Genomic DNA, 25,638 nt, shown 5'->3' with positions numbered 1-25,638 from the left:
CTTTTTTTACCAAAGGTGAAGTAAGTCGTTAAGTAGTCGTTACCACTAAACTAAAATGCACTGTTGCAAGTAATCCTTTTTCATACCATCAGGACTGGACTTCAATGGTTCTCCCTCCCCCCCCTTCTGATTTGTGTTGCCAAGATCATCACTGTGGGTCCGATCTCGGCTAGCATGAAATTGTGACAGATGGCCTGTTCGAGGTATTTCAGGATAAACGGATTCCATATATTTAAGTTATAAATAATGACTGGCCTACTGGCCTAACGCTGCGGTTACTGGTAACAGCTTAAATAACTATTCCATTACATAAACAAAGTATATGTTAGCCAAACAGTTAACAATTATGTGAATAATTTTTTTGAATAATGTTACTGTGATAATTTTCAACTGTCATCCCAGAAAACAAATGAAAAGGCAGACCTCAGATTGAATTCTGAAGTTCAAAACTAGAACTCAAAAAGCAGAAATAATACTTTAATGGGATTCTAATTAGACTGTAATAATTATTGCAAGCAATTAGTCTTGTTACACTGGCTGTTGTCAAAAAGAAAATCAGGAAATGCTTGGGTAAATTAAGTATTAATGAAATAATAGTTGAAATATTGTGTAGCCCTTTTAATTTTGATGTTTGTAGTTAACTTAGTGATATGAATAGAAACAGATAAAGAATAGAACAGATAAATAAATCCAGAGAGGGGCCAGAAGGCTGGATAAACGTCAGCATGGTTCTCTAAATGAGAATTACTGGGATTCTTAAGGGTGTCCTCATATATTCTCAAATTAAGCCTGAACTTTATTTATTATAGGCCTTTATAAAAAAATAAAAACAAAAACACAAAAACCTGTCCTAATGCATAGGGCAGAAATATAATTTTAAAGTGTTTTCCTACTATTAAACATCTGATGAGCACTTATTTAATGGTAATGTTTTTGCACCGTGTTGTTTGGGGAATAAATAATGCACAGAGTCAGAAACAATGAAATTTTAAATAAAACACTTATTTAAGTGCTTTAACTTTTTTTTTTTAAAAAAAAGATTAGCATGTAGCCAAATTTTCTCTCCTTAAAGAGTTGGCAGAGTGCAGGGAATATGCTGGGTGTAATGAGCTTAATTATTTTTCTCAAGTTTTTATTTTAAAATGTTTTGTTTCATCTTGTTTCTGAATAGAGAGTGAACCTACAGGAGCAGCTTAGAATTTCACAGAAGTGTTTCTGCTGCTTAGCTGGGGTGCAGTGATTGCATTTCTGTCATTCTGGCGTCACTCAGCCTGAAAGAGATTCTGAAAATTATCCAAAATTAGGTAAGAATAATATTAGACCCGGCATAGATAAAGTAGCAGTGGCCTTCTGATAATAGCCAGTCTCACACTAGTTGTTACAGAGTCCGTCATAAGAGCAAGAGTATCTAAACAGCAGGATAGGCCTTCAATTCCAGCACTGATGGCCTTCCTCTAGTATAGGTGCTATCTGGCAGACCTGTCACAGGTACAGTGAACAAACTGCTCACAAGCATGAGATTTCCATCCTTAGGACTTTAAAAGATGTGTGTATATATATATGTATATATACATACACATGTGTATGCCCCAGATAATGTATTTGACAGAACTTCCATTAAAAGTACTTTGACAAAGGGGAGATGCCACCTGTGGTCTGGCACACTTCAGCATGTGTACCTTTGGCACTTCAATGAAATGTGATTTTCTTAAAAACCCATTTAAGTTCAGTATCAGTTATCCGTCCTTTGAAACAGAGGTGTTTAGTGGTTAATTTATGCCTTTCAGATATCTAACCTTTATTAATTAAGTAAAATAAATTTATCTGTCTTTATATTTTGCTTCAAAAATGAGCTCTGCCTGATTCAAGGTGTTTGTTTTTTTTTTTCTTATGTCTTGAAAATACATTTTTTCTCTATAAACCATGTAAGAATGAGGAAAAGCTTTGCAAGACAGACTTTTCCTTTTGCATATGCAGAACAAAGTTCATTAAAGACCTAGCTTAGCTTCTTATGCCCTGTGTGTTTGGATAACGGCACGCATAACTTTGTTATGAGTTAGTTATCGCTTTACCATCCTGTGGATTTTTCTGCTCTTCCTGTGGCTTCCCTGAAGAATGTCCATCTGCCAAGTGCTCAGTGTGGTTTTTACACGTATTTGGTTTAAGCGGCTTGGCAATCACACATGGTTAAATATATGCAAACTCACAAAGCAAAACCACGTCATTTGTGCTTGTTCTCAAAACAAGACTAAACAATGTGTTTTTTTCAAGACTGTTCTCCTTTTTGCCTGGGAGTCCAATGTGTCTGGAATTTACATGCACAGATCCTGAGGAAGGATTAGGCAGCCTTTTGTCACTTACCTGTAGGCAAGAACATGCAAGGAGCACACACGGTTGCTTTGCTTTTCAGATCTCTGAAGACACGAGAGACATCTAACCTCTGATGAACGAAACGTTCCCAAGAAAATTAGGTGTGAGCAAAAACCTTTTAGAAGACAAAGTTGTATTTGGTTGTGGTACAAAGGTTGCTAATTAAAATAGTTTCTAACAACTTTGCATAGGAAAATACAGACTTGGCAGCATCTACATATGTCAAGATTTTATATATATATATATATATCCATAATATACAGGTGTCTTCTTCTAATTCATCAGCATTTTCTTGCAGACTTCACAAATGCAAGGAGGCAGAATTACAATACTAAGAAGTTACTACAGGGAAAAAAAACTTACAATTTCTCTAAAGAGCCTTGAGTGATTTAAAATTGCTTTCTGCTTTACACAAGAGATGTTTTTCATTCTGCAAAAAAGAATGTGTGGACTATAAAGACAAACATTCCTACATTTTTATGTCTTTAGAAGCCCAAAAGACTATTTTCTTTGAAAGCTTTTAAAGATTTCTTGTCACTTGTTGGATGTAGTGGTTATATAGTGGTTAGTCAGAGCAATGTTACCTGCAATAATTTCACACCAGTCATATTCAATTGATTTTATTGTCAGCAATTAAACCGTTCTGAGTAATGAATGAAATTTGGATCCTTAATTATGACAGATACAGATTCTTGAAGGGCTAAGGATAACACAAAATATATTTTTATAACACAAAATATATTTTTATAACACAAAATATATTTTAGCATTATGTAAGAGAAATAATAAAACATTGGCTTGCTATTAGTTTTAAATAATATTGTTAATTATGATACAGAGGAATCAGAATACTAACTTTTATAGTCTGAAAATTTATTGGGTAACATTTAGTAATATGAGAAGATTCACTGAATCTTCTGTGCTAGTTGATTCATTGAATGCTGGCTTAAATCAACAATTAATTTAAGTTAGTTCTAGAAAACTTGGTAATAAATCTTTGAATACAGGGTGTACTATAAGGCTGTGTGCTGATACTGTGGTTATGTTTATAAATAAATGCTGAAGTGACACATTCTGTAAGCATAACTAAGTTACACCACAGCGTTGTTTTATCTTTATAGCTAGGAAAATGCATTTGCTTGGGTGTTATTGGGTTTGTACTCTTCATGTAGTGCCCTTCTGGAATCCATCATTAAGAAATGTGAGAACATGTTTGAATTCAGATTCTTGTGTCCACTTAATGCAGAGGAGTTAGATTGTGTGCATGCAGTAACTATACAAGAAAACTAATAACAGTAGATTCTTCATCGGTACCATCATTCTAGGTGTCATGAGTTATTTCTGGGCTCTGGGCATGTGTGCTTGTTTTTTCTTGGTCTCTCTCTCTTTTTTTTTTTTTTTTTTTTTTTTTTTTTATGTGGCTACCATGTTAGGTGGGTATTTTAGCAAGTGTTAGCTAGGAAGATAATTTTTTTTATTAGGTTGATGGCCTTTGAGGCTACTGATAACCTTTAAAACATTGTAAGTTATGTAAATAAAATGATGGTCTCAATTTAATTTTGTATGTATTTATTTTTTTTACAAAACTGTTCAGTTTAGAGGGGCAGGTGGTACTTAGCACTTACTGTGAAATAAACAGTTGTGTTCGTCTTTTCCCCTCCTCCCCAGGCTAAATTGTACTGGACTTCTATAGCCATTAACATGATCACATATCTACAGATACAGAGGTGATTTTCAAACTTGAGATTGAGCGTCTTATTTGCAAAAACAGAGTTGGAGTCATTATGTTGTTATGCCATGGTAACACGGAATTGTTCTTGAAATACACAGCAGTATTGACTAGCTAGTTAAGTAAAGCCTATGGCTCCCTTGCGACACACAAACAGCACAAGCTACTGGAGCTTTTCAGTGCTTCCAGCCCATGAATTTATGTTTATATTCAAATTGGAATAATTGATTGGAAGTCACAGCTTGATAAGACTAAAACAAGAGATACACAAAGAACAACAGGGACTATATTTCTCTTACCAGAGCTCAGCAATTGAAGGCTATTTGCATTTAAATATTCCTGCAGCTCTGCTCCTGGAGTATTTTGTTGATCTGTCAAGTCATGTAGTGTGTTTAGGTGCTGGACAAATACCATCACTTTGATTGCTTTTGGGAGTCTTCGAACACAGAGAATAAAACTATTAGCTTAGATAAAGAACAGTATGTTCTGTGTTTAATTTCCTGCTGATTTATGCTAGTTACTAGATCCTGGTAAGTACTGCAAAAAGCATAACCTTTAATAATATGTCATTTTAATTCAGCCTTTGTTGAGGCCTTTCTTACCTGAATCTAATTACTTCCCTGAATTAATTATACCAATTCTTTTCTCTTGCCAGATTAATGAACTTTTTTATTTTTGAGATGTTATGCTTTTATTTTGTCTAACTGGCTACTTCCTAATCATCCTTAACTAAACCCCTATTATTTGGTGTTAACATCGTGCAACAACTTGAATCTCTAATTTTCTATGTCCCTTTGCTTGCCCAAATTCTAGGTAAATATTGTTTCCCTGAAAAAAAATACGGGTGAAGTAATTTATAGGAACAGAATTAAGATTTTTTCCCAGCAGTTTATTTGAGGTGGTAATCCTTCAGTTGTATGTGCAAATGCCAAGTCCTTCTTTCAGATATGATCTGTATAGTCGTCATGGACATCATTTTGACTCATCCCGACCAAAAAAAAAAAAAAAAAAAAGAATTGCAACTGTTCTGAGTAGTTCTGTGTCCTCAGAGGAACAGAATAGGACTGTGCCTATAACTGGAAGGCTCCCAATCTTCATGAGTACAGGCAGCATGCAAGGGGCTGGATGCTCCCCTACCGAGGCCTGATGTTGGTGTTGCTCTTGGGAATGGTCTGCTTACAGATCCTTGGAGGGCTGTTGCCGCAGGTAGACGGCACACACTGCTGCCAGGCATCCACTCTTCACTAGAGCCGTGCCTCGCATAGACACTGCTGAGCTCTAAACTAACATCTGCTCTTAATAGGTCATAAACCTTTTTGAACCTAGACTTCTTGCCAGCTGACATTGGAGAGGAGTTGTTAAAATGCTGAGACTTGTCTCAACTGTGTAGAAACTCATAATGACTTCAGGTAGTTACCTTTGTCATACTGAACTACAGCTGTTGCCTAGGGTTTATGCTTCTTTGTCAGTTTTAAGTACCAGGAGTATCCAGCTGTGCAGAGAGTCATTTTGTAGAATATTCCCTAGACTAAGTTATTTTTCACTTCATCTGTGATCAAACCCAAACTGTGTAGTATAAAACACTGCAGGCTTATATGTGATGTGTAGAATTGTATTCTCGGGTTGAATTTGCTCGTATCCACCCCAAGTATGAGGAGCACATGGCTCTAGAGATAGTGGATTTTTGCACTAATTCTCTACACTAACACATCTCTGGAAGAATTCACTGTACACTGAAACATGCAGCATTATAGGTTCATTTCTGCTAAAAGTATGCTTGAAGTTTGGTAGACAAATAAGGTTTGGAAACAAAGAAAGTAGGCTGACACATAAAGCTCTATTAAATAGAAGCCTCAAATAACAGTAAGATGGTGATTTGTAAGTAGTAAAGGAATATTAGGTTCTTCACTGAAGACCCAAACCTTTCTCTCTTAATAAGTGATTGAGAGTGTGATGGTTCCAAAGGAAGCTTCAACTAACTATTCGTGTCAGTAGCTGCTCATCAGTAAGTGCAACAGATTTTCAAGCCGGCCTTAGGCTTCTAGGAACTTGGGAACTATGTTTTATTCCTTGGGTGTCTTTTCAGCTGCTTATTTTAAATATACTAGGTTGACTTAAATATACTAGATTGATACCATGGAGGTGTTCAAGACCAGGTTGGATGGGGCCCTGGAAAGTCTGGTTTAGTGGGTGGCATCTCTGCCTCTGGCAGGAGGGGGGTTAGAACTGGATAACCTTGAAGGTCCCTTCCAACCATTCTTTGATTTTATGACTTCAGAGAGACTTTTTAAAGACTGAATATTTCTTTGGGAGAATGGTCAGGAAGCTTTCTGTCTTAACAGTGATCTGGAGACAAATATCTTTTAACTAAAGATTGAAATATTATTCTTTTAAAATCAAAGATGAAGACTTTCTGAAGAGTTATGCTTGTTTGTTTGTTTTTTTCCAATTTAACGTTCTTTTTGGGGGGTTGAAGCAAAGCAGTAAAGGGCTCCCAGGCAGTGAGCTGCACCAGCTGAACATGTAGCCTTCTTCTTCATGGTGTGCATTTAGAGAACAAGGGGAGTTTCTTTTCTTGATATCTCTTCAGGTATAGCAAGCTGAAAAAAGTTGTACATACATTCTTACAGGCTGTAATCTTTATATTGTATTATTCTGAAGCACACTTGAAAAAAATTGTACATTTATTTCAAACATGTGTTTTGTAATTATTTTTACATTTTTCTTTTCTTTTTTTTTTTTTTTTTTTTTTTTTTTTCCTTCAACCAAAATTAACCTCTAGTTTCCAGGCATCTGCATAAAAAGAAAAAAGAAAGATACTAGTCATGGTAGAATGCAGTTCAGCAATCTTTACAAAGAAGATAAATGAAATCTGTCTGTAAGTCTTGTGCGTAGTGAAAAGTTCTGTTAAGGAGTTACTGATTGTTATTATGAAAATGGAGAACCACTTCCCCAAAGCTGTTTTTCTGTGAAGGTTCAAGTGGCATGGAAGTTTGACTCAACACCTCTTCTACAAACTTCACTTGCCAATTGTAAATTAAGTTCTGCTTCTTTGCCTAGCCTCAAGTGCAGTCTTCAACAGAGCAGCAGCAGCTCATCCCTTTTCATCCAGGTTGAATTGACCAGTGTCATACCTCATACAGTATTATAAATCCCCCCTCCACTTGTAAACTCCACTTACATGACAATATGCAAGGAAACACCATGACAGGTTCCAGAGCAGCAGAACCAAAAGGTTTGTCTCATTTTGAAAAGTCTAAATAATACTGAAATGCTCTCTACTTGAAATTTTGAATGAAAACCAGGAAATTCCAGAAATATCTGAATACTTCTGCAGGCATTTTATTTTCTCAGAAGACTCTGTGTGCTCCAGTTTGGAAAACAAATAAAGAGACCAGCAGAAGCAGAAATCAGATTCCACTGTTATTTCATCCCTGCTTAGCTGGTAAATAGTATTTCAGCACAAATGTTGTAGAAATTAGCTAGGATACACAGTAGAAGCTTGGGGCCTGGAAGGTGGGGGGAGGAGGGAGTGGGGGGGAAAGATGTCTCATATTTACTGCCTATTTTTCCAAGTTGCACAGCAGGATGTGCAGATGCTTACTCTTCTGTTGCTTGTTCTGATTCTCTGGATTTCCTTTTACGTACTTCATGATATGTTGGATATACAATGAAAGTAATTTAAAGCATGGATTTGTTTTTTGCATCTGTATATAACCATTTTGGGATGCAAAGTTCTGCTGGTTGCCTTTATGAAATCAAGGAAATTAAACAGCCTCTTAGGGTTTGCAAGACAGTGGATGCTCAGGTTCAGTGGAAATGGTAACTGCTGCTAAGTTGGTGGCAATGAGTTTAGTCAGCCCTTCAGTTAGACTTCTTCTGAAGCCTTTGCTGGATTGTACTCCCGCCCTAAGGGACTGAATTCTTGAAAGTCTATGACTGAAATACTTTATAATACAAAAGTGGATTTGACTCAACAGGTGGTCAAGAGCCTATGTGGCAGCCTTCATGTAATTACTATTTTACAGGTATATCTTCATGATTCCTGTTAAGATTTCACTTGTAGAGTCACTCATCTAATAATTTCAAGCATGTAAAAGCTAAGGCTAGTTCCCACTTGCTCCTTACTGTCAGTTGCATGAGGTTGTTTGGAGATTTAATGCTTTGAAAATTAAATATTAATGGTAAGTGTGGAAGTGAATTGAATAGAACTGTAACTATTCAAGAAGGGGCTATAGTTTATCAGAATCATAACCTGGAAAGATTAAAGCCTGCTGTAAACAGAAGCATGTCCTTGTGTAACGCATGGAGTATTGTAGGAAAAAATAAACTTTGCAAGTACATAATGCTAATCGCTTTAAATAGGTGCTACTTTGCCATGTAAGGTCTTTATAGCATTATTTTATGTATGTTCCAGATCTATTCAGTCTAGCATTGAAGTAGTGGTCAGTCAACCTGGTAGGTTCATCTTTTTGTTTGCTGTATTTCATGATGTTACAAAAAAACACACTTTGAATTCAAAATGCTATAAACAACCAGATTACAAATTGCTTTAGATGTTGTGGATGAAAATAAATTGCTCCAAGTTACATTTTGTAATTAATTAGCAAAGTTTGGCACTGAAGACCTGCATTATGTATTACAGCTGGGAAAAGTAGATTGTTAGTTACAAAAATTTTGTACACTTCAAAAACAAACAAAACCCCCAGACTTAGTCCTCTATTTCCAGAATGTTAGTGTTACTTAAAATAAATTTTCTGTTACTATCACAAACTGAAAACTTCACAGGCAACTTACAGTTGGCATGTAGGATTTATTGCTGATGTGTGTGTATTACTTTTTGCTATTTTCAGTACATCCATTTTATTTAGTTGCAACACAAGTATTCTGGTGGGTGCAGGCATGAGTATGTACCTGTATGTGTTTTCCCACTATTAGTTTTTTAATACCTTCCACTACTTTATTGTTGTTTCCGAGTGGTTTCTGAGAATGTGGGGTATTGTATCCAAATGTTGTATGGTTTTAGGAGAGATGCTAGTCTCAGTTATTTTGTAATAGAATTCCTTTAAAATAATACTTTAATAGAAAACTGTCAACTTAAGAAAGATTTAAAGGGAGAAGGCACTGAATTTTCTGACCCTAAAATAGTATTAATGCATGTAACATGATGAAAGCGCGTACCTCTCTTCTAACCTGCATGGCATAACCCATCAGAGTACTTTAAATAAACATGTAATAAAAATATGTTTATAAGCTTGTTTGGATACAACTTAAAAAGCTGTTTTTAAAGGCATGCATCCAGAGACATGCAAGCAATAAATTCAAAGCGTCAATGTTTCAGGGACTCTAAATTATTTTCAGAATTTCAGAAATTGAGAAGGGATAAGTGGAAGGAGAAAATGTTGGGCTGGTGCCAAGCGATAGCTCGTAACCCTCACAGACTTCCAAACAGCACAAGAACACCCGAGGTCTCAGGTGATGCTTCACATAACTCAACTTTGGTGAGTGAAAAGTTGCATTTTATGATGGTGGCATGCACAGATGAACTTCAGAGATGTTAAATTACTTTTTAAAAATGTAATGTTTTCATTTTATTGCATTGTCTCAGTGTGTGAAACCTTTTGACATAGCTATTTACTCTCTCCATTTGCTATTTTTTCATATTTTCTGTTATGCATGGTCCATTCCAACTTGCATGCTCTGTCAATAAATCAGTATTGATATTTTGTGAATGGTAGTCTTTAAGTAGGAAATGTCCTGATTTGGATTACTTACATTCTTTGTGATCTTAATCGACATTATCTACAGGTACCTTGCTTGCTCTTTGCTTTGCCTGTTACAGGAACAAGGTATAATACATCTGCACTTGTGTTAGAGAGAGAAATTTGTAATTGACCTTTATATGTTCCATGTGATCCTGAAATAGATGGTTGAGTTTCTGCATGCAAATCTATTGATAGAGGATGTTCTGACCATATAACTTTGACAAATTACACGTTGGAGTTGTCATTAATTGTACCAAGTTGAATAAAGTGACCCATTGACAATAATTTAAATCCTGCAGTTTTTACTCTCTCATATAAATCCATTTACATCAATAGACCTTCCTAGGTGAGTAAGAATAGATATTATTTTGTAAAGGCAGCAGAGTGACCCCTATGTAGGAGCAAAAATTGCATACATATTTGTTTTTCTCCAACTGTATTGAAATGTTCAGTCTCTACCAGAATTGATTATTTGAAACATATTTAGTTAAATATGCCTCATCCAATTTAATTTTAAAATAGGAAAAACATTTTTCTGTCCTAAGAAGCACAGGTATCAGGAGGTCCTGCCCTCCAGTTGCTGAAACATGGACAAGATGACATCTAAATGGAAATGTGAATGATTATTTATAACTGCTGATGAATGTGGTATTCTGAAGAGAGCTGTAAATGAGGAGGCATTGGTCTGTTTGAAATTTGTTGACAATCTCATTAAAAAAAGACCGTACAAAATTTTCTAGTTCAACGGTGGATTATCCAGAATGGAAGTTTCTGCTAAGGAAAAGAAAAAAACCCAGCACTAAAACTTGCAAATTGTAGAGTTCAGTTAAGAACCTGGATTATTATTACAGCTCATTTTTGTCTGGAGTTATTTACTTTGAGAAAAATAAAAATGAATTAAAAACCAGTGAGTCAGGAAACAAGAAATTTCAAGTTTATTATTCCACTTTTTTTTTTTTTTTAACTTTTTTTCCCTAAACTTTAATTACTATTAATGTTTACATAGTACTAGTAATAGGAGACAGCTATCAAGGAGATTAAATACATGAAAATTTGCATATTTTGATTTCTGCTTGACTGCTAGTCGTTTAATTCAGCTTGAGATTTCAGAGGTAAGCATTCAAACCATTCAGGTGGGATTTAGAAATGATGAACTGGGAATGCAGTTCATAACAGCTGAACCGGTAGAGTTAGCATGTTTTAACCTTATTAACATTAAAATTCAAAACTAAGCTTGTTGAAACTCTAGGTTGCTGCTTAGTTCATGAAGTGCCTAAGAAAGCCAGGGATATAAACAACAGGGGAAGATACTATGTGTCCTATAATGTCCTGACTGCATGATAATCGTCACAACAGAAAGTAAAGCAGTAATATCTCTTGAGGCGTGTCAAGCTTTCCTCTTCATGTTCTTCACTTCCTGCTCTCTCAACCATTATTCTTTTTGTACAACACTTTGTGAAATAAGTGACTTCCAGCATTAGCTCTTGCTGGCAGTGTCTTTCCCACTTGTGGACTGTAGACTGAAAATCTGTTTTCATTACGAACATTTTAAAACTAAAATCTTGTTTCAAATCAGTTTCGGTTTTGCTTAGTCTTAGCTTAGCTTTTAAGTCTGAAGTATTTTGCTTAACTTAGTGCTGGAAAAGCAAATGTAGTGAAAAGCCAGAAAACGTAAGAAATTACTTGTAACTTAATCTGTCCTATTCTAGCCCCTTCTTTCTGAGTTAATATTCACTTTTCAGTGCACTGCAGCTCCTCTGTGAACTTGCTTCCTGTAAAGGGGAGAGTTATTTGGTCTGTCAAGAGCGCATTTATGGTAGGAAGAAACAGCCCCTTGCTTCCTTGGACTGTAGGTGCCAAGTCCGCTTTTGCTGGGAAGCAAACTGGGATATACATCACCTTTTTTTTTTTTTTTTTTTTTTTTTTTTTTCTTTCACTTCTGCTGTTTTCTGATTAATGAGAATGTCTTCTTTATGGCACATATAAAAATGTGTATTTCACAGCAGCTGTTTTGAAAGCACAATAAAAGGCTTCTGGTCTAACTTTTTCAGCTCAGCACCTTTTTCAGGGAATCACTATGGAGTAGGAAGACCTCGTTTAAGGCTGTTGCATCTTTGCCAAAATGCATTCCTATAACCTCATTTCCATTGTTACTTGGCTAAATGTTTTATTGGGAATGGAACCATTGTGATTCTTGCATTTTCATGCAGTTTATCAAATCCTGTAATGTGTTAATCTCTCTGCTGTCCTACTGCTCTAAGAATTGTTTACTTTCTTGAATCCTGCGGAGACTGTATGTAGTTTCACATACTGTGAAAGTGCTAGAGATTGCATGTAGTGTAAATTGTTGATAGCGATAGTAACTACTCGCCAAGTTAAACAGAGATGTACCCATGTGTGCATGGCTCTGAAAGCATGATTCTGAAGTATGAGTTTTAGTAGCTATTTTGTAGTAAAATTGGATATAACTTTCCAGCTAGTTAATACATTCATTGTTTGGGAAAAAAAAAAAAAATTGCATGTTGCATTTGAAATATAGAAGTTGTCTTTAACACCCCTTTTCAGAACTTCAGCTAAGGCTTTTCAAAAGAAACTTTTATTTCCCTTTAAAAATACAGCTCCAAGCAGTCATTTCACAAGGCCACTGTCCCAAAGGGGAATGATCTGAAAATTGAAAATGTGTTATATTACTGTTTATGAAAAGAAATATTTTCTCCCATAGTGCAAGAAAGGAGCCTTATGGAGTAGGAAGCAAATTATGATCACTGACAGATTGCTCACTAAAAATGGCTATTTTTTTTCATTAAGCAAGTAACTGGATTGCTGAAAGGCAGTGCAGAAGGGGGAAAAAAAATCCATTAAATCATTGAACTAAATAGTTTAATAAAATCAGCTATACCATGTCATTTTATCTGATAGTAAAATGTTCTAGCTTCATTCAAATTAAATAAATTCTGAAGTATTTCAGCAAAACTCAAATATTATTGGAAACACTTTTCCATTATTATTTGCCACCTAAGCATAATATTGTCCGCAAACTACTTAAAAATTGGTCCAAAACTTTGCTTCTCTAATAGAATAGAAATCAGTGTTTTTCAAACTAAGTTTACTACTAGTTTCGGCTTGTTTGTCTTCGTGTCGTTTCTAAATCTTAAAGGTTCATCCTTCCTTATGCTCATCATAATATTTACTATTATAGAGCTGTAATGCAGCTTTTCAGCTTTACTTTCTGTTTTGATTATTAATAGTTTCCATGTTCCCGTGGGTATCTTAAAAAGTCTTGTGTCTTCTTGCATCAGTTTGAACATGAGTGGCTGGTTGTACACATTATTCTGAATAAAGTTTTCCATTCCTAACCATTGTGATACCAATTGTTCCCTATCGAGTAACATACCTGTCATACCATGTAGGTTAAGAATCACTTTATCAATTTATGTATCTAAATATTAATTTAGTTTTGAGACAAAACTTATACTATATGGTCTTGATCTTAGTCTTAAGACTATATCAATTTAAACTATTATTGTCCCTCTATTCTTTTCCATTCACTAGTTTTTATATTTATTTAGCAAAAAGAACTTTTCCTATTTGACTTTGTTACTTTGTTTTAGAAGTTTATTTTTTTTTCTTTTGTTTAGTTGTTGTTTTTTTTTTTTTTTCTTCCCCTGGTAATTATTACTTTATTCAGTACCATCCAGTACTGAATTGCTTGAATCATGTATTTCATGTACTATATTTATCTCTTCTGAAATACATGTTCATTCAGAAAAATCTAGTTTTTCAGATTATTCCCTGCAGTTTTTTCCTTTTCCTAAATGCAAATTCATATATTTTTCATCTTTCTCTTTGACTTCTGCTAGAGTTGAGAAAAGACTAATAATGTTTTCATCCTTAATTGAAAATAATCCAGATCTTCAAAGCTCATAATTCTGTGCAATAGTATTTGCAGCTTTTTGTCTTCTGAAAGTGCAGTAGATATAATTGAAAACATACAATTTTAAATTCTTTCTTCATGAGTCACTTGTCTCCATGATGACAGTATCTATTTATACTGTGATTCTGTAAGCATATGTATGTATGGTTAGTTCAGATGATTTTTATGGTGATGGATAAATATTTAGACATATTTATTAACATTGATTAAGCGCTTTGATGAGAAGCAGTCCTGGGTCTTTACATATCTTTGCCCAATACCTAGTGTGTCTTGGGGTCCTAATTCAGAACTTGGGCATTACCACAGTGTATGTTCTTAATAGTTATGTACAACCTGTTCTGCATTAGGTGTGTACTGGTCCTTAATTCAGTTCATTGCTAAACGCATGAGGCTAATGGGACATGGACACATACCTAATGCTGAACTGCAGTCATTAATACATGCTACTTTTCTCTACTGTATTCCCTGCTAGAATTATGGGTGAATATATGTGGATGGATAGTTGCATAAGTATGTAATTTATGGTATTATATGCAAATAATATTAGGAACTCAGGACAAATGATCAAGAATCTAATTTAAGGATTTTTTTAATATGCGATCAGATGCTACCATCTACTTCTCCAAGAGAAAGTAAAATATGCCTTTGAATTATCGGTTTGAAATAGGCACACAGGTCCCAAGTTGCCAAATTTGGTCTACTGATGTTGATTGAGCAAGGTTCATGTAAAGTTAGTGATCATTCTAAAAAACAAAGAAAGAAAGAATGGAATATGGTTTTCATCCAGTAATGATAAACAGGGATGCTGATACTATCTGTAAGTTCTGAGTAACAGTAATAATAGTTTATCTATTTAATTTCAGAACAGTAAAGGTCTCTTGATCTGAGCTTGAACTGTCTGACTGCCTGATTTCATGATGGTAGTGTAATTCCTTGCTGAAAATCCTGTCAAATAGGATCCCTTAGTTTCTCTTAACAGTGCAAGCCTGTTACTTTTCATCTGATGGGTTGAGAGGATGTTTAAGATCAGCATTTAAATTTATTATTAGAAAAATGTGTAGTTTAATACCCTAAAACTAGATGTAAGTGATGAAAATAATTACCTAAGGAGATGGGGTTGGTTTCATTTGAATTACTTTCTTATTTGCATAACTATTAAGTACACTTGTGTTAATAAGGCTGAATAGCTGACATGTAATTCCACAAATACTATACCTACTTTATTATTACTTTATTCAGTACCATCCAGTACTGAATTGCTACAGCAATTGCTACAATTGCTGAATTGCACAAATACTATACCTGTTCTTTATAGACACTGCTTTTTGAAATCTACTATTACCTTTTATATAGTAGCCAAACTGTGTGCATATGCACATCAAACTATGAAGGAAATAAACTTTGCAGAGAAATGTGATTTCAAAAGAGGCAGAATTATTTGTTCAGTATAATAAATTACATGCTGTTTAAACCTTCACTTAAGCTTCCAGAAAAAACAAAAACACTGCTGGATGCAGTACATAGCAAATTTAATTACACATTGAAAAAAAAAAAGGAGCTGTTAAAAATGCAACTTTTTGTGGTTCAGATGTACAGCTGCTGGCTTCTGTATTAGGTAAGCTCATGGAACCAGCTACGAGGTCTGAATAAATTATTTGGTGATGTGGAGAATCCTAAATACCTCCTGTTATCTGGTGCTATAGATCTGTATCTCAGCTGGGCTTATGCCTTCTATTCTTCTGGTGCTGAGAAGCTATATGTTAAGTGACTGTCTGGGTTTGGTTTACTTCTCAGAGGCATTATTAAACTTACGCAGCTTTGCAGTTCAAGTCAGCGTTTGCTCTGGTGTTCTTAGGCTAAAATTCATATTGCCATTTTTTTGTACTTTTTGATTCACCCCACTTTTTTTTTTTTTTTTTTTTCATATAGTCTAATGCCTTTTAAAAAGAATTTTAACTTCTTTTTAGAAAAGAAATGAGAAAAGTTACCTCTGCAACTTTTGGGCCTAACTGCCTAGAAAGTGTGTGGCCCTTCTGATGGGGAAATTTAGGGCAAGTGAACCATAGGAGCAGAACCATATGGCTCAATGACATAAAATCTACGTTTTTCACTAACTGGGCTGTGTAAAGCAGATAGCAATTTCTACTCTGAGGTTCCTTTCTAACACACACATGGTCTGTGCAGAACAGACACCGATGAAGGCCTTCGGTCCTGCTGGGATTGGTGCCATCGGCTTGCAGGAGCGAGGCGTTGCTCTGGCTGGTCACCGTGTCCAAGTCCTGTGTTGCTGCCGGGCTTTTACAGCTAGATGTTCCTTGCTTGGCTCTGCACCATCTTTCTGCACAATGCTGTGTGCTCCCCTGTGAGGGTGTTGTGTTAATTATTTATTGCTTTCTTATTTAGATGGGTGCTATAAACTGTAAGTGGCCTCAGGAGTCGTGCCACCCCGGGCCAATCTCTTAGATTTTTGTTGTATATAAAGCCAGTGGGGTTACCACAACTTTCTGGCCTTCGCGACAAATGTGTTATGAGGGTGTAAAGCTAAGCATTCATTTGTCCTTTTCAGTGCATATGTACACCAGTACAGCAGGGCAGATGTAGACCAGATCTTCTGGGTAAGTCTTCCCCATAACAGTTCCATGCTTGGTTTCTTCCTCAGTACACACCAGAGTTGTTTAATAGTTTCGTAGCAGGGAAGAAGTAAGTAATCAAGTTTTTACTTTTCTGACTAGTGATTTCAGTTAGACTTCTTCTGTAGCAGGTTTAAAATGACAGTTTTTACTTCTGAAATGTTTATTTCACTTGTGAGAAAGACGACATACTTGCCCACCAAAAATGGTGACTAGGCAGAAGAATACTATTACTTTGTATTTATAGAAGTGAAAACACCTTAAATACTGGATTAACAAGGAAAGCTTTCCCAAATGCTGGCTTCAATATCATGACTATTATTCAAGTTTTAAAAAGTCAGGTGTTATTTAGTTTTATATCTAAACATTTATGTTTTCTATGCATTAAGTATTCACTTTTACAAATACTTCTGTTGGTGGAATTTGCAAGAAATTATTTTCAGTAGATCAAATTGCTGGAAGATGACATACACAATGGATACTTGTTAAATATTTGTGTAGCTGTTTGAACAGATTACATTCAGTCCCTTTACAGATTGCCCACAATATTTAATGCACTTTGTTTCTCGTAGCAACTTGTGCTCACAAGGTTGGTTTAAATATCTGTCTTATCAATTATTCATAATTTCTTTATATATATATGTAGTTGGAAGTGTCCGTTTAGTCTGTTTCACTTTGGAAAAAAAAGCCATCTTTTTAAGAGCATTAGCTTTTTGTAGTTTTGGATGGAAGATTTGTTTCTTAGTAAACTAGACTTGTTCACATAACTTTTGGATGAAAGCTCAAAAATGTTTTTTTTTTTTTTCTAGTGGTTTTTAATATGTCCCTAAAAATCTTAGATTTAGTTGGAAGTGCAAAAAGCTCCAGTTTATGTGATGTAGGGTTATAGATACTGAAACAAAGAGGGAATTACAGTTTCTATCTGGAAAATGAGTTCTAGAAAATGAGAAAATTAGACAGGGCCAAGTAATTAACCTAAGCTTTGTTAAGGTGAAATGGTTTTAGCTCTGTGAAGCCTTCAGTCCCATCCTTAATTGAGCACCTTCATTGTAATGGGGAAGCCAAGATGACAGGAAGCATCAAATAAGTGTCTCTGCTTATTTGTTTATTGCCAGAGTACTATAAGCAAGGAAAGCTATGAATTGTACTTGTGTTCCAAAAAAGTAGTGGAGGTGATTCCTCAGCTTTATCTTCTAAAATCTCACAGTCCACGCAACCTGTTGGTGGGTTTTCCTGCAGCATGATGAATCTGGAAATAACAGGGCTGTCGTAAATGCTTAGTGGCACAGCTTATATATTGACAGTTTGAGTATTCATTGCAGTTCTCTGTGGTTCTTCCTTCTATCTAACAAAGACATGCTGTAGCACAGAAGCTTAAGTAGAGACTCTTGAAATCTGACTCATGTTTGTGTTTCTCTTTTTATAAGATTTCGATAGAGCCCTGAGCTAGGATGTGGTCTGGGAAAGAAATTGGATCTTCAAACTGAAGTTAACCTTTATAAACAGATTCTTCCAAAAATACTCTGTGGGGGAGATTCTAATATTTGGTGTTATCTGTTTTTCAGTTGGTAGTGTCATTGAATACTCCACAAATTCAAGAGCTTCTATATTCCAGACACCGACAATCTGACTCATTTCTAAATGTACAATTGGAAGACGTTTTTATTTTAGTAAATAGAGTAGCTGTAGTTGCTAGAGGAGATGGATAACATTGAATGCTTATAAAAAAACACAGTTTTCTAGAGGAGTAGGCAATATCTAGTTTTATTTAGCTGGGTTGCAGCTGCAATTATGGTCTCTCAATACTACAAAAGCAGCAACAAAAAGTGCTGGAGTGATGAACTGAAGCAGAAGGATTATGATTATTATGTAGGTTAAAGTGCTGACATGCACTGCAGGTAACTTCCATGTAACTTTGTGAAAGTCACTTCTACATTATTACTTCAGCCTCTGTAATGTGATCTAATGATAACATTAAGGATAAAATTTCACTTACAATTTTAAGGTGCTTAAATCCTGCAGACACAGAGGCATTAGACCTATCTTGGTTGCTAGTGGAAAGATTAAATAAGTTTGGGAAATTACTACAGAGATGGAGGAGAAAATATCACAGGAAACGTTGTGGCTTTCTAGAGACAAATCTACAGATAGGCCAAGGAATTATCAGCATGAACCCTGCTACAGTTTTGCTGTATTTGTTCAGATCTTGATCTGGATTCCTAGGAAATGCCAGTCCTATCAATTAAATTAGAAATTGCTACCTGGTCACAGCTGAACGTTTGTGAATGCTGACCATATTGTTTCTCTTGACTCTGTTGCCTGTGAAAGAAAGCTGCTTGTGACCTCATTAGGCTAATTACATCTGGGGCTAATCTTTTATTCCCCCTCCCTTACCCTTTCATAAAGTATGAGATGGGAGGTATAATAGGATGAGGTTAAGGAAAAATTTAGGCTGAATATGAAGAACATACTCTTGACAATGAAATGCAATATGGTTTTATACTGAGAGTTACAGGAACCCCTTATCTGTGATCCTTGAAATTTGGAATTGAAACATTTGATATCCATGTAGGTTGCAATTTATATGACTTGTTTATATTTTTCATAAGGTATAGTAAAATTGGGTCTTGTATTTGACCTTACATTAAGAAGAGAGGCACTACATGTAGCCATGCTTTTATAATTTTCTTATGTGAATATTAAACGCTGATCCTCTCCCGGTGAGGGAGAGCAATAGTATCTTTTTTTCTTTTCTATGTTTTTTTTTTTTTTTATTATTATTATTATTTTTCTTTTCTTGTGTTGCAGAAACAGAATTGTGTGAAGTACAATGTAGCCATGATCTGAGAAAAAGAGGAAAAGCATGACTAAAATTGATTTTAGAAATATATGGATATGACAAAGAGGGGGTCATGTTTTACAAAGTTATTTTTGCAAAAATTATGCACTTAAGTTTTGAGAGGTGTTTGCAGTTCTTAGAGTTGAGGTGGTGGTTGTTTCGTGTACCAGAATTATGTTTAAAGTCGCGCTGAGGTACGTTTAAATGTGTTGTGTACATTATTGCTTTTCCAGGCTTTAGCTGCCTTCCTTCTAGCATATTGTAAAGGTGATCCCAACTGCATTTTTGCTTTTGTTCCTAGGTTAGAATTCTGCACTCTGTTTGCCGCTGTGAGAAGGAAGAGTTTGCATCTTACACAGTTCTTTTATTTTTCATTTGAAGAACATCGGAGATTGTATTCTCAATACCGTCCCATTTCACCCATCTTGAGTATAATTTCACAGCGTTCTGAGGTCCAAGCAAGAATCAGCACTCTGTTGTGAGGCTGTCTTTGCTGTCAGACAGTCCATGACCAGCATTTTCATTGTAACCAGCACAAAAAATATAATGGAAGAATTGTTAAAGAAAAATTTCCAACCCTGAAGTAGCTGCAGAGTTGCTGCCACTTGTGTTTCACAGAGCAGCTGTTGAGTACAAACTCTGCCTAGTGTAAGCGTGAGGGCAGGTTTCATACATTTATAGTGACATGTAGTGTAACTTACAGTGTGAATATTGAACCGGGAGGCAGGTAGGTCCAATGGACCTCAGACCTTCTGTAGATGCAGGCTACAGAGGCATTGCAGATGCTTCTGAGCACTCGCAGACTGTTCTGTTGATAGTCTGGGCATGTAGTGCAGCAGAGTTGTTTGCTCGGGCTGCGTGTATGGTGGGGAAATAGAATTGTACTTCTTGGGATTCAGGCATATATTCTTCTCGGTAAATGACACTAATTTAGACTACAGTATTTCCTGATGCTGAAATAATTGAATTTATTTTTTTTATTATGAAAACCTGAGTTTACTTAATCATGTTTGATGTTTGTTTTCTCTGGGTAATATTATCTTGGAAGGTGCTAATTGCTTCTTGTAATCTTTGTAATTTATAAATATTAATGCTCATGAAATGTTAATAACAGCTGATAAAAACAAAACAGAAAAAATGAGCAATTCAATTAATCAATTTAAACTGATTTTATAACTGCTCAGATAATTACTAGATTGTCAAAACATCAGTAATGATTCCCGTGGAACTCCAGTACTATGGGGTACTTCGAATATACAGAATAAATAAATATGATTTCCCTTCAGTTTCTTTGCTGCCATGGTTGAAACCATTTTACTTAAAACGGAGATGATAAAATCATGAAGATCTCCACTTGTGGATGGCCAGTTCAAGATAATGATGTCATTTTTAAAGAGGTGTTAATCTCCTAATAACTTTAAATAGTTACTGGTGTTCCCCCTCTCTGAAAATCCTCTTCTGTAAAGACATGTTTTCAAAGTGTCAGTGTGTGATTTTTAGGTGTAAGGTCTCAGTCAGGAATTGTTTGGAATAACAAGAAGATGATTCAGTCAAAAGTTTTTTGTGTTTTTTTTTTTCTTTGTTATGTTTAATTCCCCATAGAGAAATGAAATGAGCAAAAGAGTAAGAAAAAAATGTTTACACACAGATATCAGTTCCACTTTGGTCAGTATCTTGGACAGATATGAGTTTACTTCACTCAAAAAAGCCTATTCCTTTCCTTCCATATACTTTTTTTTATTTTTTTTTTAAATCTCTACGTATTCATAATTCAGCTTATGTATTGAGCAGTAGGGATGGGCAGTGCTGTCTGCAAGGCTGAATATTCACCATGTTGACAGTTCCAACTAAATAGGTTTTTTGAAGTGTTCACGGGTGCCTACACTCTTACGGTAGTGCAAGTATGCATCTGCAAGTGTGTTAAAATACACTGTAAAAATGAAGACTATCATTGGTAATTTGCTTCTTCTGAAGATCTGTTCTCAGGAACCTTTGAGTTTACACACGCACCATCATCGATGGGAGCCACAAACAGTCATCTTGTTGCTGATTTCTATACTTTAATCATAAGGTGATTCCTTTGTCCTGCTTGATTTGAATACCAATCGTATTTTCTTTCCAGCCTAACATGCAGTAAAACATAATTAATGTAAAGGTGTTTGTCAAGGTGTTTTTTCCCGTGGCTCTGAAGCGGTGTCTAAAAAGCAAAGAATTCTGCAAAGTGTGACAGTAAAACTTCATTTCAGTGATACAGGTGACCCAGGAGCTTTCTGTTTAACAACAAGAAAAAGCATTCATGTGGTATGTGTCCACACACAGGAGTGACTGAGGAAATACTACCTCCAGTATCGATCTTCAAAGTATGATCTGTTTTTCTTAAAAAAAAAAAAAAAAAAAAAAAAAGAGAGAGAGAGAAAAAAAAAAAGCTTTCTTTACCTAGTTGGGATATGAAAGAATTTCATCAATCGATAAAAAAAATCTACTGTTGTGACGTAAATAACTGGACTTAGGAGGGAGGAAAAAAGATAGAGCGTTACGTTCTTACCCCACAGCAGCATCGCTTTGCTGCTCCACGGTGTCCTTCCTGTCACTGAAAGCACCATGACTTCAAATTGTGTAGAGCTGCAGTGGGAAATACTGTTGTGTAGCTCTTACTGTGTCGTGTCATCAGTGCACTGCCCTGAATTTAAACTGGCACAAAGATCCTGTCTCCGATCTGTGATTGCTTCAGCATTACTTAATACAGCAGAGGTTAGGTGTAGGTGGCTTCTTTTTCCAACTCGATGTTTAGCATTGATAGAACCATTTGCAGAGATATTTTTAAAATAATGTGGATGGCAGTAACATGAGTTAATGCTTTGGTCAGTCAGTGCCTGTCGCTGAAAATGTGTTGCTTATCAGCTTCTCAGATGCAAGAGATGTGCAATTAGCTTAGCAATTTTGGATATTTATTCTCAATTCAAAGCATTCACTAAAGCAATTGGTTTCTTGCAGATAAAAAAAAAAATAATTGAAAGCAATTTATTTTCATACATGGAAAAATTCAATATGCTTTAGTTATCTGTGTATTTCATTTATTTTTGGGATGTAATTAACTGCATAAAGGCCAGTCAGAATGGGATCTGTTTCTGCCTATCTGTGTATCAGTGCATTCAGAAGTGACTATCAAATCGTCTGTATAAAGAAGCATGCTTAGGTCCAGAATGTGCTGTCATTATATATAAGAAACAAAGATAAAACTCAAAGCACAAAATCCTACCCCCCACCCCCCCCCAAAAAAAAAAAAAATCCTCATTTGTTTTTCAAACATTTTAGTCATTTAGAAATCTACTCATGTTATTGTGAATTTGGTTTGTAGGGGCCATTTTCTCTTGTTTTCTTGTTTTCTTTTTTCATTTTCTTACTGCACAGTGTAGGCAAACTGTTCTTTTTTTTTTTTTTTTTTTTTTTTTTTTTTTAAACCAAAATATGTATAATGATGGAAGAATATCTATTGCGTTCTGTTAGCTGACAGGGGATCAGACCAAATTCTCTGTTTTTTTGTTCCTTTGTTTTTTACATTCAGAGCAGTGTAGTGGGATGAACGGCACCTTGTGTGTTAAAGTGAGATACTGGAAGCTCAGTCTTTGTGTTTACCTGATTAGGAGCTTGTGTTCTGCTTTAATACAGGTTGTCTTCGGAGAAAATCTGCTAGAACTTCTCTGAAAGTGAATATAGCCACTATTTCCCACCATAACCAATAAAGTAGTACACTTTTGAACATTTCTGTGCATTTTTATATTAGATGCAGTTTAAAACGAAGAGAAGTAGAAGAGACTGCTCTGAATAACCTTCTCTTGTACCTTTATTTAAAATGATACGCAAAACATCTTTGGTTTTATTCCATATTAGTAAGAATATAGCAAGACAATTCTCTAAAACAGCTTAGTAATTTGCCTTTCCCTGCAGACAATATAGTGTTGAATGTGCTGAACAAAATTCATTCATTTATGTTTTGTTCCAAATAACGGCACCAGCTTACCTACCAAAGAACACTTGTGCTGCTACAGAATTGCAGATGCTGGCGTGGGCATTCTTCCTCCAACAAACCGACCTCTTCTCCTGGGCTTTTGGCACACTTCGGTGGTCTCAGGTTTAGTGCTTTCACTTCTGTGCCAGACTTTATAATGAGAGCTGGAAGTATGATATCTCTGGTATCACATTTCCTGATACGTATATATTTTTTGTCTTGTTTGACTACACATTCTACAAAGAAGATACATGTTTTACATTAAAAAAAAAACAACACAAACTTGTGATACACAGAAGTGGCGTACAGATTTTTAAAAGTTACCCAGAAACTTTTCAGAAACAATTCAGTTGCCTTGAACTGATTGCAGTCCCCCCCTCAACCTTAATTGCTTCTAGATTTATTAGCTGAGTCTTTGTGTTAATCAGCTGGTCCATAGACTACCAGAAGCTGTACCAAGGGCTACATAGTTACTACTTTTATGCCTTACATTAAACAAAACAAACAAAAAAAAGGATTAGACCATTTCCATTATTGCTTCAGTAATATTTCATTTATAAATACCTTGGAAAAGGACCAATACCTGCATTTCAGATGTGAGTGTTAAGTTACTGTTTCTTGTGCCATAACAAAGAATGAAGATAGAAAAAACTTATTTAAAAAAAAAAAAATCAGGAGGCATGGGGAGAATCAGCTATGTGAAAATGAAAAATAAGATGTTTATGTATTCACTCCTTTCTTCTTCAACCTCAATACTAAATGAAGAACTAAAAAATGCCAGCTTTTAAAATGCATTATTTAGAAAGCTGAGAGTGAAGATTGAATATATTTCAATGCATTTGACCTGTAGGTTATCTTTAAAACAGAATATAAAAAAAGATTCACCAGTGTGTCTGTGGATAACTTGTCTGTTCTAGAAAATTTATTATTGTTCTCTAATGGTCCTCCAGTTGCTGCCTCTGTCTTTGGATAGCCTGAGATAGTTATAGTCATGACAATAGTATAGCTGCAACTGTTTTACAATTCTCAGGAAAGCCTACACTGCCAAGAGCTTGCTGTGATGAAAGTTTCACAATCATTAAGCTGTTTCTTATGTTCATGTAACTGTTTTTTTTTTTTATTGTTCTCTAAGTCTCACCTTCCAAAAATGGACAAAATGGATTTTGCTTTGTCTTGTAAGAAATTCCATTATTTTTTAATAAATAAAAATCCAGTGATGGTTGAGTTTCTTTGCTTAGGAAAGATTTTTTCAAATGTGATTTTAAAAGTTCAGGTTTATTTTATTTATGATTCTAGGTTCTTGTTTTAAATGATAAAAGCTCAAGCCTTCTGTATTTCTCAAACTTAGAAATCACACTCAGAATATATATTTTTATATAGCATTCGTACTGTTTCCTTCCACTTCCCCTAGAGTAATACATTTGCAGATGTATTTGCAGATCTGTCATCCCCAGTTGTAAAAGTCTTTTCAGTTGGTAGGGAAGTATTGTAGAATTTGGTTTCAAAGTCTTAATATTATGTTCACCACAGATGTCTTACGGAGAGTCACCTTTTACTTTTTAGAGAGGATTTTGAAAACAATTTTGTATTATTTTTACCTTTCAGCTTTCTATAATTTTAAAATATACTTCAACTCACGTAATAGTGCAAGTATACTGTTCTTGAGAGGGATACATTTTTTGAAATGAGCTCCATTTGTAATCAAAGGTTAAATCTATACCTTAGGAAAATACGTGGTTTGATTTGCAAAGTCTTCTATGTTTATAGAAGAATCAGCTGTGGAAGGTTTAGCGAATAGTATGAAAGATTCATGGCTTATTTTAATGGTGCACCCAACTCTTCTTTCTTATCTGAGCACTCTTGGTTGGGAGAAGGCTCCCTGTGCAGTAACGGCAGCAGTCCTCACTGAGCTCAGATGAGCAATCTAGCTGAACACTCGTGTTGTGGCACTGTCAAGGACCGCCTGTTTCAATAGGCAAGACAGCTAAATGCTTTCAGAAGTGCATCCCTTAGCCATGGTTTGTAGTCAACGTGTCCCTGAAACGCGTACACACATACAAGCTGGGGGATGAGAAGGGCTAAATGTATTTGGGCCTACCCGATGTACTTTTACCATTTTTCATTTTGTTTGTTCCCTTCTTTCGTTCCCTTCTTTCGTTCCCTTCTTTTGTTCCTATTATTATTCCTTTTCTCTATTCCTTTTATCTCGCTCCCTGAAGTAACTGTGAGTTTGGTAATGAAGAACATTAATCCTTTATAACTATAGTGTCATGACCTGTGATCTTGTCAGATCTTGCAAGATAAGCAACCTCGGGACTGGTCTGTAGTTAGAGATCAACAAGACGAAACAATAACAAAGAAA

General features: G+C 35.4%; 1 protein-coding gene across 13 annotated transcripts in view; it reads left to right on the top strand.

The window, feature by feature from the left end:
• The window catches only part of MARCHF1 (membrane associated ring-CH-type finger 1), a 233,147-nt gene that overhangs the window by 128,330 nt on the left and 79,179 nt on the right, over positions 1-25,638 (top strand). For 7 of the 13 annotated variants that reach the window (XM_035325489.1, XM_035325488.1, XM_035325490.1 and 4 more), the window contains 2 exons: positions 6,889-6,956; positions 9,457-9,600. The exons of 4 other annotated variants lie outside the window; for them this stretch is intronic. In XM_035325489.1, coding sequence (XP_035181380.1) covers positions 6,889-6,956; positions 9,457-9,600 — 212 coding nt within the window. Of the gene's footprint in view, positions 1-6,888; positions 6,957-9,456; positions 9,601-25,638 lie in introns of those variants that run through there. 2 more of the 13 variants (XM_035325494.1, XM_035325495.1) reach the window with 1 other exon arrangement.

The sequence above is a fragment of the Oxyura jamaicensis genome, chromosome 4, assembly GCF_011077185.1.
Source record: "Oxyura jamaicensis isolate SHBP4307 breed ruddy duck chromosome 4, BPBGC_Ojam_1.0, whole genome shotgun sequence".
Lineage (NCBI taxonomy): Eukaryota > Metazoa > Chordata > Aves > Anseriformes > Anatidae > Oxyura > Oxyura jamaicensis.
This window is presented reverse-complemented; position numbering and strand designations above follow the sequence as displayed.